The sequence below is a fragment of the Adiantum capillus-veneris genome, chromosome 16, assembly GCF_014529385.1.
Source record: "Adiantum capillus-veneris isolate H3 chromosome 16, ASM1452938v2, whole genome shotgun sequence".
NCBI lineage: Eukaryota > Viridiplantae > Streptophyta > Polypodiopsida > Polypodiales > Pteridaceae > Adiantum > Adiantum capillus-veneris.
In genome coordinates, this window is record NC_140946.1 from 59,810,134 (window position 1) to 59,826,714 (window position 16,581).

Genomic DNA, 16,581 nt, shown 5'->3' on the forward strand with positions numbered 1-16,581 from the left:
TCGGTAGTTGGGTTGAAACCACGGCGCCACTGTCGAAAATGAGCTCGAACTACTCAGATAGCTAGGGGGTTCATCACAATGACCTTGGACGCCATCTCAGGGGTCTCAAACTCTACCTGGTAGTAGCCACACCCAAGAAGCTGAACATCGAGGATATTGCCCACCTCTGCTAAAAGGCAGGCCTAGAGGAGATCACGCACCTCTCCTCTACTGGGTCTGATGCCGAGAATCTTGTAGATAACGGAGGTGGCTTGAAGGCGCGCCACCTCTATCTCTAAGCTCACTTGCTCTATCGACGAAAGAGCAAGTCGGATGGTGGGTTTCACAGGGTCGGGCGAGGGGGCTGATGGATTATGGTGGATGGATTAGTGTGTCATTCATTACTAATACATGTGATTAGAGAGAGTTTAATTAAGAGATTAGCCTAATGCACAATAGATTGAAATGTAAACACAAATAGGCTTAATTATTCGACACATAGAGTATTTACAATGCCTCTTATCTAGGCACTACAAGTGGAGATCTTTCCACCAAGATATTTGTACAGAAGAGTCAAGGAGCAAGATTCTTTTGTCCCCTTTGACCCTACACATGATCACATGGCTCAACACATGATGGCTTGGCCTACAAATTCACATGACTCTGGACCACATGTCTGTCTACATGGCGGTCTACATGGATAGAGGTAATTCTCACATATTTGTGGTGCAACAAATCCCGCACACCAACAATCCTAGAGGTTATTCATACGTAGTTGTGGTGCAACAAATCTCGCACCTCAACAACCCTCCCTTTGTGGGTTTTGTTGCACTACTCAAACACATTCCTCCCCTCAAAACACACTAGGGTGAGACACACAAAACATAAGCCTCCCCTTGAACACAAATTTGTCTCCCCTAGAAACAAAGGGTGTAGGTACGCAAAATATCAGGGTGTAGGCATACACACAAGCCTCCCCTGGCACAAATAGAGGGTAAGGGACAATTGAGAGAATGCTTACAGTATATCATCATATACCAAGCCAACATTGTTGTCCTTCTCTTCGTCAAAATTTTCAATGGTGGCGAGGTTGATTTTTGCTTTTGCTTCAAGGTTGTAAGGTACGTAGTATTCGGTACGTGTTCGGTACGTACTGTACGTTGTACCGTATGGATTGGGCCATAAGGTACGTAAAATTCGTAGTATATTTTTTAAAAGCTAAAAATACAAAGAATTTCAAATTTATATACAACCTATCTAGTTTAAAAACACTGCACAATACTTAAACATAGCCACAACTTTCAAAAAACTCTTAAAATCACCCCACAAGTTAAGTAACCGCTAGATAACTCTGCAACACAATTAATGCACACTTCCAAGTTGAATACAAAACTTACAATCTTTCGTGAGGTGAGGACTCTAGAGTGCCTCCTTGCAGACTCCAAACACAAAGGGAGGGAGGGAGGGAGGGAGGGAGGGAGAAAGAACCTTATCGGTGGCGGCAAATCCTTCCTTGGTCTCTGTGCAGACACTGTGCAGAGACTCTGTTCTACTCTCTGATTCTCTGTTGTGATAATAACCTATATAGGATAGGTAGACTTATTAAAGGTCTCGCCCACCTAATCCGACCACGGGGAATAGACACCGTCGGCAAAAAAAAATTTCCAAAGGTTTTTTTTTCCAGAGGTTTTTTTTTTTTTTTTTTTTTTTGGGGGGAGGGGGGGGGTACGTACGGATACCGTACGGACGTACGGTACGGTACGGAACCATACCGTACGTACGTACGGAAACAACCTTGTTTTGCTTTATCATTTCATTTGAAATGCTCTTTGTGATTGGTAACCTCTAAAGATTTATCCTTGAGTCTGCAATACTTTGTAGCATGGTTGTTCTTGCCACAAATGCGACAAGGGTTGATTTCATAGTTTCGTTCTTTGTCCAGAGCGAGACTTGACCAAAGTCTCCATAGAATTGGCATTCTGTGGCGTAGATGGGGATTGGGGAGGATCTGGAAACAATCCTCTTGGTGTAGGGACTTCTTCTTCTCCAATTCCACTCTCATTACCTTCACACAAAGTATCCATTCCGCTTCTAGTGATGACCATGCCCTGAGTACTTGGATACTTGGGGTACTTGGGGTTCTTGGTACTTGGGTTCTTGGGATACTTGGGTACTTTGGTTCTTGGGGTACTTGGGTACTTGGGTTCTTGGGGTTCTTGGTACTTGGTACTGCTTGCAATCTACGTTTAAGAAGGCTTTTCTCTTACCCAAGCTCAACTCCTTTCTACGGGTGCACCCCTTGGCGGCCTTGCGCTCACACCAAGGTTGCTTTTTTCCACCTCACATCAATTGGCCTGCCGCAATATGCAAGGTCCGCTCTCAATGAGTGGAAAAGAGGAACGAGGGAAGCAAGCCCTTCTTTTCTCGGTTACCTGTCACTCTTCAAAAACACAAATTAGGTATCGACACGCCCAAGAGGTCTTGGGTTACGTGTGATCACAAGAAGCAAAAAACTTTATGTGGTTATTTATGATTCTTTTTTTTTTAGTCATAATACTGAACACTGCCAAAGAACTCTGATACCAATGTAATGTGCAGCGGAAGTGAATGATGGTGAATGCTCAGGATGAGTACTCAGTTCATGCCCAAGGTTCCTTTTACTAAAGGGGGGAGAGAGACTCCCTTTACTTCATGAGAGTTGTGCAATAGACCAAAACAGGAGAGAATGTGAACTGTGAGTGAAAGTGCTGTGAGTGATAGAGAGGGAGAGAGAGAGAGATCAGCACCAAGGGGTCCCAAACCACCTTCCCCTCTCTATTGCTAGAGAGGTATTTGCTTTAGATTGCACAAATGCTGGTACAATGGTTCTAGATGTTGGGATATTTGACGGTGCTAGCACTAAATGCGAGGTACTGCGAAGGAACTTGCTGCTAGATTGGCTTTATCTTACAGAAAAATAATTCTAAATGAATTATTGGAATTTTAAGTGAGAGGGCTTTTAAGTTTTCTCACTGGAGACATCCGAGTACAGAGTATTCCTAGTGCGTCATTCAAAGTAATGACGGGAGCACTGAGAACGGGAATATCTGTAATGCCACCAGGAACGGGTACTTCTGATGCGTCACATCGGATGGGTGACAGGGAGCATCGGAAAGAAGTATCCGACCATCCGGGAATGGACATCTCTGATGCGTCATAGGATGGGTGACATAGAGCATCGTGAAGGAGATTGTATCGTAAGTTCAGTAGGAAAGGACTAGGTGATGGGTATTCCTAATGCGTCACAAGGTGGGTGACGGGTGCATCGGAAAGGGAATAGCCATAGTCGGGAGGAAATTCCGAACTGTGTTAGAATTGTGCACAAGGAAAAAGCAAGCACTTGAATGAAGATGGGTTCAAAGGAAACTTTGAGGAAAAATAGATGCTTTCAGAGAAAGCGGGATTGCTTTTCGGGAAAGCAGATGCTTTCCTGCGAGGAAGTCTATGTCTGCATTGCAACTGTGCATGTGATTGCATCCAGGGACGCTTGGGAAGTGCTGTGAAAGCATTGTTTTTAACTCATAAGGTTTTATTGAGTTTTTGGGCAGGTTCAGACTATTTTTAAAATACGTTGGCTGCCCACTTAATAAGTGGGTAGCCATCTGATAAATAAGGCAACAGATCAGCCAGCCTTTTCTCTCTCTTTTTCTGGCAGAACAGCGGGAAAAAAAAAAAAAACGGCCGCGATCTCTACGCGAGCAGCTATTCGTGCCCGTGGCTAGGAGCTATAAAAGCATCACATGCCCTTACTCAGAGAGGGGGACCAATCTTTGCAAGGAGGAGATGCTGCTGCAGATTTCAACCATAAAGAAGACGTTGCCGGTGATGCCCATGGCTGCCCCAAGTGTACCAGATGTCGCCAAGACCCAGTGCGCGAGTTCCCTCGCGAAGAAGTGCCTACGGAGCGTGTTTCCATCGCGAGAAGTTTCTGTTTTTCTCTGTTTTCAGCCCATAAACGTCGTAGATGGGGCTGATTTACGAGAAGGAACCCGAGAACACACCTCTTCTGTGTAAGATTGGAAGAGAGGATTTTCTATGTAGAGATCTCTTCCGGGGAATTGCTTTTCGAGAACCGAGTTGCGTTTCGAGCGTCGAGACTTTGAAGGTAACGATTTTCATGTTATGATCTCTTGAGTATTTGATTGCAGGTGTACTTCCTCTTCGTGAGGGAGTAGGAGCAAAGGAAGGCATGAGCCTCTGCACGAGAAAAGCGCTCTGAGGAACTAGAGCCAGATCAGCCCAAGGGTTTCGTACCCATTTGGAAAGCAGATCCACGGATCGAAGAGAGGTAGACTCTCGAGATATGATCCGGAAGTTGAAATTCCCGAGGGAAGGATTTCGTGTCTAGGAAAACGGAGTTAATCTGCAGGAAGAGGACTCTGGAAACAGAGTTAGAAAAGAGTTGCAGGGATGTCATGCCCTGAGTCTGGAAGGTGAGATCCAGAGGTGAGAACCTTGGTTCTCAAGGATTTGGAATAAGGAACGGAAGTTCCTTGGAATAGGGTTTTGCCCTAGGAATCGGAAGCTAAGGCTTCCACGAACCATCAAGTCTTATTCTAGAACGAACGTGGTAATACGTTCAGTTCAAGTGCTTGTATAGACTTCTCCTCAGTAATAAAGATACTATTACGGGGGGGGGACCAGCCCATCTTCTGGTCCCCAGTACTGTGTCGATCTTCTCACTCTCTCTCTCTCTTTCTATCTATTTCTCTCTATATCCTCTGGCTTTAATATTAAGTGATAAATTTTATTTATCCGAGTATATTTTATATTGCTATGCGCTCCCGTTTGTGACAGTGGTATCAGAGCATGGTCTCCTCTCTCTCTCTGTAAAGGAGGACGACTCTGGGAAGATACGGGAAGAAGCCATGACAAGCCAAGAGAGAAGCAAGCAGGCGGAACCCTAAGTCCTGCAAGGAAAAAGCTCGCAGAGTTGGGAAAATTTTTCTCTTTGCAAGAAGTCGACACAAGACTTGGGATTCTCTGCGAAGGTGACAAGAGCATGATGCTCAAGAACCTAGAGAATCTTAGGAGCGGAATGCTCGAGATCCTTCAGAATCCAGAAAATATCCATGAATGTCGATCCATAACTATAGCCATGAAATCCCGTCATTCCGGGAAGGATATGAAGGTCTCTAGACCTAGGAACACTCCAGTGACCAGTCAAGTTTGATACTTTTGACGGAAGGGAAGATGTCCTAAAAGCTACTGCTTTCATTCGACAGCTTGAAGTTGCCTTTGCAAACGGCAATTTCTGAGAAGCGTCGAAGGTGAGGCATGTGACCAAACACCTCAAGGGGATTGCAAGTATATGGTGGTATACCAAAGCTCTGCAAGGAGCTTACAACAAGACTTGGATTCAATTCAAGGTTGAATTTTCCGACAAATTTTTTTCCTCTACGCTTTGAGGAAGGCATCCAAGAAGATTGGGATCGGTTTGCCCAATAGGAACATGAGTGAGTCAAAGCAAATAGTGGTTCACTCTTGCCAAGGTAGCTTCACTCTCGACCCTCTTTGAGGGAGGAAAGATGATGAAATTCAACGAAGGATTTTTGCCCGAATTTTGTAAACCCATCTGCAAGATACTTTGCAGCAGATGGTGGAGTCAGCAATAAAAGTTGGACGTGTACACATTGATGTACATAGAATACAATCCCCGCAGTGGGACGAGAACCATTGAACACAGAAACAATGAATTTTTGTTACCTCTCCTCGAAGGATAAGTTGCTATCCGAGAAAGTTTGGAGTAAGGGAATTCAATCTAACTCCTGAGTTTTTGACCCTCAAACTTTAAGTGAGAGGGCAGGTCTTTGATCAAAGTTAAATCTTTGAGGAACTCATAAAATGCGTATTGCTTTTATGCACGAGATATGCATGTGTCTAACCAGGACAATCACTCTCGAGTATTTATGAGAGTAGGATCAACTTGAAACATTGTTTTCAGAGATGAATTGGTTTGCTCAACCATCCGGAAGGTCAACTATTGATCTCGTATCCGGTAGTTCACAAACAAATTACGTGCTATTGCAGGTAGGACAGAAGAAAGGAACGAACCATTCCGAGTTTTCAACCAAGAAAAGCTTTCACTAAGCTTATGAACCAACACCCCCTACCCGGTCAGGGAAGACATGGTAGTGCTTTTCGCACAAGTGAATGAACACTCTCTTTACGAGGGAAGGAACAAGTGACGACTACGGCCTGTGCTCGAGGAATCCAAGGATTGAAATCCTAGTTTATTTGATGAGCGGGTTTTGCTCTAAGATTGAGCCAAGGGATCGTCAAGTTGAGCGTCTTCGCTCTAAGGATCTTACGAAGGGAAGGAAATTTCCCAGGTTCACCGAAACTCTAACACAGCTTAAGAATTATGTACACCTTTGAGTACATGGATAACACATGAAGATGCAAACCTATGCCAAGGAACTGGATGAGAGTTTGTTATACTCTCTTGAGCGCCTTTTTGCGCGCAAGGATATTCCGACACGAGAATCTCTATTTGAGGTGTGTTCGGTAGAAGGAATTTGAGTTTCTCTACGGAGAAGAGGTTTTTTGATGGTCGTTGATCATTGAGTACGCTATGTGCTTTAACCATTACAGTAGCAACTTTTGGTTGCGGTATATGTTTCTCCATAAGCAGGTCAAGTAGCATTTACACGCTGCTGGAATAAATTCGAACTATTAGAATATAGTTCGCCAACCGTTTCAAAATGGTAAGAATCAAAGAGGGTTCTCTCTATTGTGAACTGGGTTTGAACATACGTTCAGAAAATGCTATGGCTAGAATCCTATCTGCCTGAGATTTTGCAAATGGTCATTGATGCTCACAAGGTGAATCATTTTTTATGATTTTGTAAGGAAGGGACGCTAATGGGCGTCGGGAAATCACTGCTGCTCGTAATAACTCGCAGGAGGAAAAGATTGGAAGGAAGTGCCGCCGTGAGATTGATTTCTAGGAGGATTATTCTTCTCGGATTGAGAAGGTGGAATTGAGTTCACAGACTCTCGAATGAGGAAACGTTCGATCTGTTGGAAAGACGGGAATGACGAGTTCTTCCACGGCTCGTAAGTTTGATGATTGGTGAAGGATATCCTCGAGGTACTAGAGGAAGGACATGAACCGGTAAGCTAAGTATTGATTATTGAATTTTTGAATTTTTGTTTAATTTTCTCTCTTGAGAAAGGACTAGCTCAACTCACCATTGAGCAAGATTTGGAATCTTTCCGGTTTCTCCCCGGCAGTTGAGTTTGACCTCTACAGTTGAGGACAACTGTTTATAAGTGAGAGGGATGTTGCTAAATTGGCTTTATCTTACAGAAAAATAATTCTAAATGAATTATTGGAATTTTAAGTGAGAGGGCTTTTAAGTTTTCTCACTGGAGACATCCGAGTACAGAGTATTCCTAGTGCGTCATTCAAAGTAATGACGGGAGCACTGAGAACGGGAATATCTGTAAGGCCACCAGGGACGGGTACTTCTGATGCGTCACATCGGATGGGTGACAGGGAGCATCGGAAAGAAGTATCCGACCATCCGGGAACGGACATCTCTGGTGCGTCATAGGATGGGTGACATAGAGCATCGTGAAGGAGATTGTACCGTAAGTTCAGTAGGAAAGGAGTAGGTGATGGGTATTCCTGATGCGTCACAAGGTGGGTGACGGGTGCATCGGAAAGGGAATAGCCATAGTCAGGAGGAAATTCCGAACTATGTTAGAATTGTGCACAAGGAAAAAGCAAGCACTTGAATGAAGATGGGTTCAGAGGAAACTTTGAGGAAAAACAGATGCTTTCTGAGAAAGCGGGATTGCTTTTCGGGAAAGCAGATGCTTTCCCGCGAGGAAGTCTATGTCTACATTGCAACTGTGCATGTGATTGCATCCAGAGACGCCTGGGAAGTGTTGTCAAAGCATTGTTTTTAACTCATAAGGTTTTATTGAGTTTTTGGGCAGGTTCAGACTATTTTTAAAATACGTTGGCCGCCCACTTAATAAGTGGACAGCCATCTGATAAATAAGGCAACAGATCAGCCAGCGTATTCTCTCTCTCTTTTTCTGGCAGAATAGCGGAAAAAAAAAAAAACAGCCGCGATCTCTACGCGAGCAGCTATTCGTGCCCGTGGCTAGGAGCTATAAAAGCATCACATGCCCTTACTGAGAGAGGGGGACCAATCTTTGCAAGGAGGAGATGCTGCTGCAGATTTCAGCCATAAAGAAGACGTTGTCGGTGATGCCCATGGTTGCCCCAAGTGTACCAGATGTCGCCAAGACCCAGTGCACGAGTTCCCTCGTGAAGAAGTGCCTACGGAGCATGTTTCCATCGCGAGAAGTTGCTGTTTTTCTCTGTTTTCAGCCCATAAACGTCGTAGACGGGGCTGATTTACGAGAAGGAACCCGAGAACACACCTCTTCTGTGTAAGATTGGAAGAGAGGATTTTCTATGTAGAGATCTCTTTTGGGGAATTGCTTTTCGAGAACCGAGTTGCGTTTCGAGCGTCGAGACTTTGAAGGTAACGATTTTCATGTTATGATCTCTGAGTATTTGATTGCAGGTGTACTTCCTCTTCGTGAGGGAGTAGGAGCAAAGGAAGGCATGAGCCTCTGCACGAGAAAAGCACTCTGAGGAACTAGAGCCAGATCAGCCCAAGGGTTTCGACCCGAGTTTGGGAAGCAGATCCACGGATCGAAGAGAGGTAGACTCTCGAGATGTGATCCGGAAGTTGAAATTCCCGAGGGAAGGACTTCGTGTCCAGGAAAACGGAGTTAATCTGCAGGAAGAGGACTCTGGAAACAGAGTTAGAAAAGAGTTGCAGGGATGTCATGCCCTGAGTCTGGAAGGTGAGATCCAGAGGCGAGAACCTTGGTTCTCAAGGATTTGGAATAAGGAACGGAAGTTCCTTGGAATAGGGTTTTGCCCTAGGAATCGGAAGCTAAGGCTTCCACGAACCATCAAGTCTTATTCTAGAACGAACGTGGTAATACGTTCGGTTCAAGTGCTTGTATAGACTTCTCCTCAGTAATAAAGATACTATTACGGGGGGGGGGACCAGCCCATCTTCTGGTCCCAGTACTGTGTCGATCTTCTCACTCTATCTCTCTCTTTCTATCTATTTCTCTCTATATCCTCTGGCTTAAATATTAAGTGATAAATTTTATTTATCCGAGTATATTTTATATTGCTATGCGCTCCCGTTTGTGACAGAACTGATAGGTACTACTGAGGATGCTTGGTACTTGAGAAGCTAACTGCTGAAATCTGAAAACGCTGAAGATACTAGGGGATCTGCGACTGCGACGAGGCCATGAGCTGATCTGCTATCACCGGGGGCGACGATGGGCTGAAAACTGAAAACGCTAACTGATTTGAGGGCTGAAATCTGCGATGGGCTGAGGTGCTTTGAAAACGCTAGGGCTTTTGAGACTTAATGGCTGAAATCTGCGACTGGCTGAGGGCTGAATGCTGAACCACTTGTGCTGCAGGCGCGGAAGCCCTTCTTCTCCTGCTCTTTCTTGTGCTTCTCTAGTGCCCAAGGGGCTGCTTACATAACTGGCTGAGGGCTGAATGCTGAACCACTTGTGCTGCAGGCGCTGAAGCCCTTCTTCTCCTGCTCTTTCTTGCGCTTCTCTAGCGCCCAAGGGGCTGCTTACCTACCTCCAGGTTGCTCAATCGAGCAGGTCACAAATCAGCCCCACAATTCTTATTAAAATTGCCAAAGTCACTTATTATTTAAGTGACCTTATAAGAGGTGGCTCACACGCAGCTAAAAGGTGGTTCATATGCGGTGAACTGGGGTCCACATGCAGGGTAATGCTTATGCTTGGTGCTAATGGGATGTGCAATCAAAGGGTATGCAACTACTCTAAGTGCCTGGACATGCACGTCATGTATACAAGCTCACAAGGGCGCCTAAACACTTCCTAGGCTTACCTAAACCCTAGAGGTAGGAGTTACAGCTTGTCCACATGCACAAAGGGTTAGATGTGCATGTGACACCTCTATAGATTGATGCGTGCTAGCGGCACCAATCTCATGCAGAGATGCATCGTGTGATGCCATGGTGCTTAGGTGGTAGCAAATAGGAGTACACTCGGGAAGTACGTCCAAGACACTTAAATAGATAAGCAAGAAGTAGAGCGGGAGAGAGAGATGGAGAGAGCTTCGCGCACAAGGAACCAACGAGCACAAGGAAGGGCACACAGTGACAACAAGTCATGCCAGCACTCATCGGCGCTAAAATATAGGAGAGCACGGAGTTGAAAAACCTCCTCAAGGGCTAACCACACGACCCATAGCCAAGATGCATGGGTGGGAAACTTCCCAAGTACGTTCTCGGGATTGTGCCTCCGGCGCTAAACCTTCTCTCTTCTCTCTGCTCTTCTCGTCAGTGTCTCTGACGTTTTGCCATCATCATCGCCAGAGCCATCGGCTTCCATAGCGCTAGCAATTTCAACCCGCACATTTCAGCCATGCCTCATCAGCGCCATTGCAGATCCAAGTCATCACCGCTAACATTTTTAGTTTTCAGCCCTTAGCCTCTCAAATCCAAGCATTTCGTGCAAGATCCCATCAGCATCTCAACATCCAAATTCATTGTATCAACATTTGTGCATCTGAAGCAAATACCTCTCTAGCAATAAAAAGGGGGACCCTTACAAGGGGATTTGGGACCCCATCCGGTGTTAGTCTTCTTCTCTCTCTATCACTCACAGAACCTTCACTCGCAGTATCATTCTCTCGTCTCTCTGTAGTCTATTGCACATCTCTCACATGAAGTAAAAGGAACTCTCTCGTACGGTAAAAGGGACCTTGAGTACGTATTGAGCACTCATCCTTAGCACTCACCACCAATCACTTCCGTTGCGCATTACAACAACTTCTCTGAAGCCTCAAAAGCACGAAAGGTGGCAATATTCTAAAAGGCAATGCTCAAACATGGTGATCTACCCTGCTTCTGTACAGTAAACCTCCGAAAGCGAGAGTAAAGTTCAAGAAAGTTTTCACTTTGGCATGGTTGACCGAGCCATATGAACAAGACGTGATTACGGATTGGAACCATCTGATGGTGAGGAAAGACGACACCTTGGCTATGTATTGTCAACAATTTTTGAATACCTTTTTGCCAGTTGCTTCTTTTCGGAAGCTTTCTTTTCTGGAGCAGGTGGAGCAGTTTTGTTGTGGATTGGCAAAAGAGATATGGCGATATTGCTTGAAGCAAAAGTCCAAGAGCATTCAGAAGCTCATGGAACACGCAAATGATGGCTTCTCCATGCATCCAATATGCCAGAGATGTCTGGCAACCCGTTTACTATAATGATTAACCATTCATTCTTATCCTTGTTACACAAGAGAAACAAGGAGCTACACACACTTTGTTGCAAGAAGCTCCACCCACATCTCAATCTACTTTCTCTCTCTCTTTCTACGTATGTAGATGTGTAGATACCCACGCTTTGCTATCCAATTATAGTTAAAGGAGAAGCTAGTGATCAAGAGGTACCTTTAGCAAAGAAAGTGTGTCCTCTGCCATCCTGCCTTTACTTGGTAGCGCAAGGCGAACAACCGAGCGTTCACTCTTAGGTGAAATCTTGTTCTCACCTGTTTAAACGACAAAGCTAAATCAATAATCTTTTCTGCGTCCGAAGTCTAGTAAAATTGACTCTGCATGTGTGTGTGTGTGTGTGTGTGTGTGTGTGTGTGTGTGTGAGAGAGAGAGAGAGAGAAAGAGAGAGAGAGAGACGCCCACAAATTAGTAGCAGAGCAAGCCTTTTCCATGTACCTGCAAGTGTGGGCTGAGGTTGGACAATGGCTGAATTGGAAGAGCATCTGACGGCTCGCAAGGGGCATACACTGTAATGAGAAGCAGAAGATGGAGATGATGATAAAGTTGCAGACCTGAATTTTGCACCGGAGAATGATGCTGAAGATAAACTCTCTAAATGAGGGACCGATGAAGAAAGCGAAGAAGCAGACAGGTCTCCTTGGAGGTGATATGGTGACCACTGTTTCTGCAGCTGCAGAGCCATCGCGGGCAAGAGCTCGAGCTAGAGGAAAAGGTGGCTAGCACGACGTCGCTCGGGTATGTGTAATTTTTGTCCTGCGCCAGGGGTGAAGTCTTAGTGATGCCTCTCATTTTTGCTAATGAAAAATGGGAGACTATTTTTTAAAAAAATACACAATTTTTTAGCGATGCTTTATTGGTGCATAGGGGTAGTGGACATTTATTACCCTATTAAGGTATCCAAAGGACCATGAAGCTATCCAAAGAATCGCTTGGAGAGCACAAGCTATCTAAAGGATCGAGTACTTGGAGCTTGTGCGCTCTTCAAAATTAAAGCCCTTGCACTAAGATGATCTCCCTCTTATTACAATCTTTCTCTCCATTGCGTCCAAATGTCTTCATGAGACATAACTTAGACATACATGGTTGAAAACGTGCCCGCACTCCACGGACGTCTCCTCTGGACTCTGGACCTCTTGGGGACTTTCACACATCATCCATGGTTGCAACTTGGTTCATTTGACAGGTTGATATTGGTTCAGAGGTCAGTTTACAGGGGAAACTCTGCCGAATTTTTCCCAGGAAAGTAAACTACTGTGAAGCGTAGCTATGGCTGGATCACAGGACATTGCTCTTTACAATATCAAGAAGCTGGATGGAACCAATTTCCCATTGTGGAAGAAGCAGATTTGGCACGTGTTGGTACAAAAGAAGCAGATAAAACCTATAAAGCTCAAGGGGATAAAACCAGAAGATATGGACGAAGATGAATGGAGCGAAATGGATGAATTGGCACTTTCTACCATTATGCTGACTTTGGCAGAAAGCGTTTACGTCAATGTAGCAGACGAGATGTCGGCTTATCAAGCATGGTTAAAGCTGAGTGATCTTTATGAGAGGCAGAGTACAGCTTCACAGGTATACTGGCTTAAGAAGCTTGTTGACTTGAAGATGAAAGAAGGGACACCTATGTCCAATCATATGAATGAATTCAACACAATCTATAGTCAATTGTCAGCTCAAGGTGTCAAGTTTGATGAACCTGTTAGAGCTATGTTCCTGTTGATCACATTGCCGGAAAGTTGGGACACTTTTCGCACAGCTTTGAGTAATTCTGCACCTCCAGATGGTTTGAACATAGCAGGTGTAGAAGGAAGTCTGCTTACTGAAGAAACCAATAGAAAGACAATGGACAAAGGCAAAGAACAGCCTTAGTTGTCAGGGGAAGGACCAAAGACAAGTACAAAGGTGGAAAGAGGAATCAGTCTCGTAGCAAGTCCCGCAGTGCTAAAGGAAAGAGTGACATAGAATGCTACCATTGTGGCAAGAAGGGTCACATGAAAAGAGACTGCAGAGAATGGAAAGCAGAAAAAGGCAAAGAGAAAGCTGAAGACCATGGTGAGAAGAACAAGTCCTCAGTGAAGATTCAAGAAATAAATGTGACAAACACTGTTGTAGAGGATGACAGTCTAGTGTCAGGAGACATCTACTTCTTGAAGAATACAATGGACTTAGCTCTTCTTACAGCATCTGATGGAAATGCACTGAGTGACTGGATTATAGACTTAGGGGCATCACTTCATGTGTCTCCAAACAAGGAGTGGTTTACCTCTTATGTGACCACTAAAGATCATGTTCGGCTAGGCAATGGGCAGACATGTGAGATCTTAGGTGTTGGAGATGTTCAATTGAAGTTTCAGAATGGCTCTTCTTTCACGCTGAAGAATGTGAGACATGTTCCCGCAATTACAAAGAGCTTGATCAGCACAGGTTTACTTGATGATGCTGGCTACGTCACCACTTTTGGACAGAACATGTGGAAGATATCCAAGGGTTCTATGACAGTAGCACATGGAGTAAAGTCTAGAGGACTTTACATGATTTATGTATCAAATGTCTCTAAAAATGTAATCAATGTAACCGAGCAACCGAACGTTTCTTTGTGGCATAGCCGGTTAGGACATATGTCCAAGAAGGGAATGGAAATCTTGTCTCGTTCTGGTTATTTGCCTGGCTTTTCATTTAATGATTTTGAATTCTGTGAACATTGTCTGTATGGTAAGCAAACACAGCAGCCACATAAGCATAGAAGCAGTAGAAGAGATACACAGTTGGCACTTGTTCATAGTGATTTGTGTGGACCTATGCCTAACCTATCTCTAGGGGGAGCTTCTTACTTTATGACATTTATAGATGATTACTCGAGGAAAGTATGGGTTTACTTTCTCAAGCACAAGGATGAAGCGTTTAGTGTTTTCAAAACGTTTGTGACACTTGTGGAGAATCAGAGTGGCAAGAAGCTTAAATGCTTACGCACTGACAATGGTGGAGAGTATGTTTCAAAGGCCTTTCAGGACTTTTGTGAGTCAAAAGGTATAAAACGTGAACTTACTGCTCCTTACAATCCTCCTCAAAATGGTGTTGTTGAGAGGATGAATAGGACCATACAAGAGAAGGTCAAAAGTATGTTGTCTAATGCACAACTGCCAAATGGGTTTTGGGCTGAAGCTGTATCAACAGCTACTCATCTTGTAAATAGATCTCCTAGCAAGGTTTTGCAGAAGGATTCAGTGCCAGAGATGGTATGGTCAGGCAAAATGCCCTCATACAAGCATCTCAGAGTCTTTGGGTGTGAGGCATATACTCACGTTCCAAAGGAATTTAGGAACAAACTTGAGCCAAAGAGTAGAAAGTGCATCTTTCTAGGCTATGGTAATTCTGGTGAGATGGGGTACAGACTTTGGGATCCTGAATCCAGAAAGGTTGTCCGCAGCAATGATGTTCACTTTAATGAATCCAAATATCATTCTAAACCAGAGAGGGTTGAGGAGATTAGAAGAGTTGTCTTCCAAGAAGATGGACCTGCACGTGCAAGACAAAATGTCAGGGCTCAAGAGGAGCAAAGACAGGATAGAGTGGAACCATAGGTTGTGGCTGAGCCTGAGCCACCTATTGTGCGTAGATCTGGACGTGTCACGCGACCTCCTAATAGGTTTGTTCCATCTATGAACTATGTCATGTTGACTGATTGCAATGAGCCTTCATGTTACAAGGAAGCAGTGCAAATGAAGGACTCCGGGAATTGGCAATTGGCCATGCAGTCAGAGATGACAGCTCTGCATAAAAACCAGACATGGAAGCTAGTTAAATTACCACGGGGCAAAAAGGATCTACCCTGTAAATGGGTTTACAGGTATAAGATCACCGCTCATGATAGTCAGCCAAAGTACAAAGCAAGGCTTGTTGCCAAGGTCTTTAAGCAAGAACAAGGCATTGACTTTGAGGAAGTCTTCTCTCCGGTGGTCAAGATGACTACATTGAGATGCTTTCTTGCATTGGTTGCCGTATTAGATTTGGTGTTGCACCAAATGGATGTCAAGACAACGTTCTTGCATGGTGATTTAGATGTGGAAATTTACATGCAGCAGCCAGAAGGGTTTGTTGAGAAAGGCAAGGAAGATTGGGTATGCCAGTTGTTAAAGAGTCTTTATGGCTTAAAACAATCACCGAGGGCATGGTACCATAAATTCCACAAGTTTATGCTTTCTCAAGGCTACAAACGTAGTGAGTTCGATCATTGTCTATAAACAAAGAAGGCTAAGGATGGCAGTTGGCTGATCCTTATTTTGTATGTGGATGACATGTTGATTGCTGGCAAGCACTTGGAAGAAATTTCAGCTTTGAAGTCAAAGATGGCAAAATCGTTTGACATGAAAGACATGGGTGAGGCAAGTCATATACTTGGTATGCACATTGAGAGAGACAGATCACAGAAGTTGATTTGGTTATCTCAAACAGAGTATATTGACAAGGTTTTGCAACGTTTCAATATGGAGAAGGGAAAGGCACTGAGTGTTCCATTGCCACCATATGTGAAACTTAGCAAACAAGATTGTCCTGTGTCTGAGGAAGAATAGGCTGAAATGGATAAGATTCCATATGCGTCTGCAGTGGGTAGTTTGATTTATGCAATGATTGCTACTCGCCCAGACATTGCATTTGCAGTGGGAGTAGTAAGTCGATACATGTCAAACCCATGCAAGAAACATTGGGAGGCAGTGAAAGGAATATTGAGATACCTGAAAGCTACCAAGAGTATGCGTATATGCTATGGGAGTCAGGAGCTAAGTGTAAAGGGTTTTACAAACTCAGATTATGCAGGTGACTTAGACAACCGAAGGTCTACGTCAGGGTATGTCTTTACATTGGCTGGTGGAGCAGTATCATGGCGTTCTAGACTACAAGATTGTGTTACTCAGTCTACTATAGAGGCTAAATATGTTGCAGCATCAGAGGCATGCAAAGAATCAATTTGGCTTAATCGACTAGTAACAGATTTGGGAATCAAAGAAGAGATGCCTGTGTTATATTGTGATAGTCAAAGTGCTATACAATTGGCTCGCAATCCAGTTTATCACTCAAAGACAAAGCATGTGGATGTGAAGTATCATTTCATCAGGGAAATGCTCGAGGATAAGCAACTTCAGCTTGTCAAAGTTCACACCACAGAAAATCCTGCTGATCTACTTACAAAAGGACTTCCCTCAGAGAGCTTTGCGCATTTTCGCAA

General features: G+C 44.2%; 1 protein-coding gene across 1 annotated transcript in view; it reads right to left on the reverse strand.

The window, feature by feature from the left end:
* LOC147439131 (ATP phosphoribosyltransferase 1, chloroplastic-like) overlaps positions 1 to 12,132 on the reverse strand; it is a 94,401-nt gene extending 82,269 nt beyond the window's left edge. Inside the window, exons 1-2 of the mRNA XM_086484253.1 lie at positions 11,790 to 12,132; positions 11,511 to 11,608 (exon numbers count right to left, since the gene is read on the reverse strand). Of these exons, the coding sequence (XP_086340379.1) occupies positions 11,511 to 11,608; positions 11,790 to 12,036 (345 nt within the window). The 5' untranslated portion in view covers positions 12,037 to 12,132. The remainder of the gene's footprint in view (positions 1 to 11,510; positions 11,609 to 11,789) is intronic.
* Between the last annotated feature and the right edge of the window lie 4,449 nt (positions 12,133 to 16,581).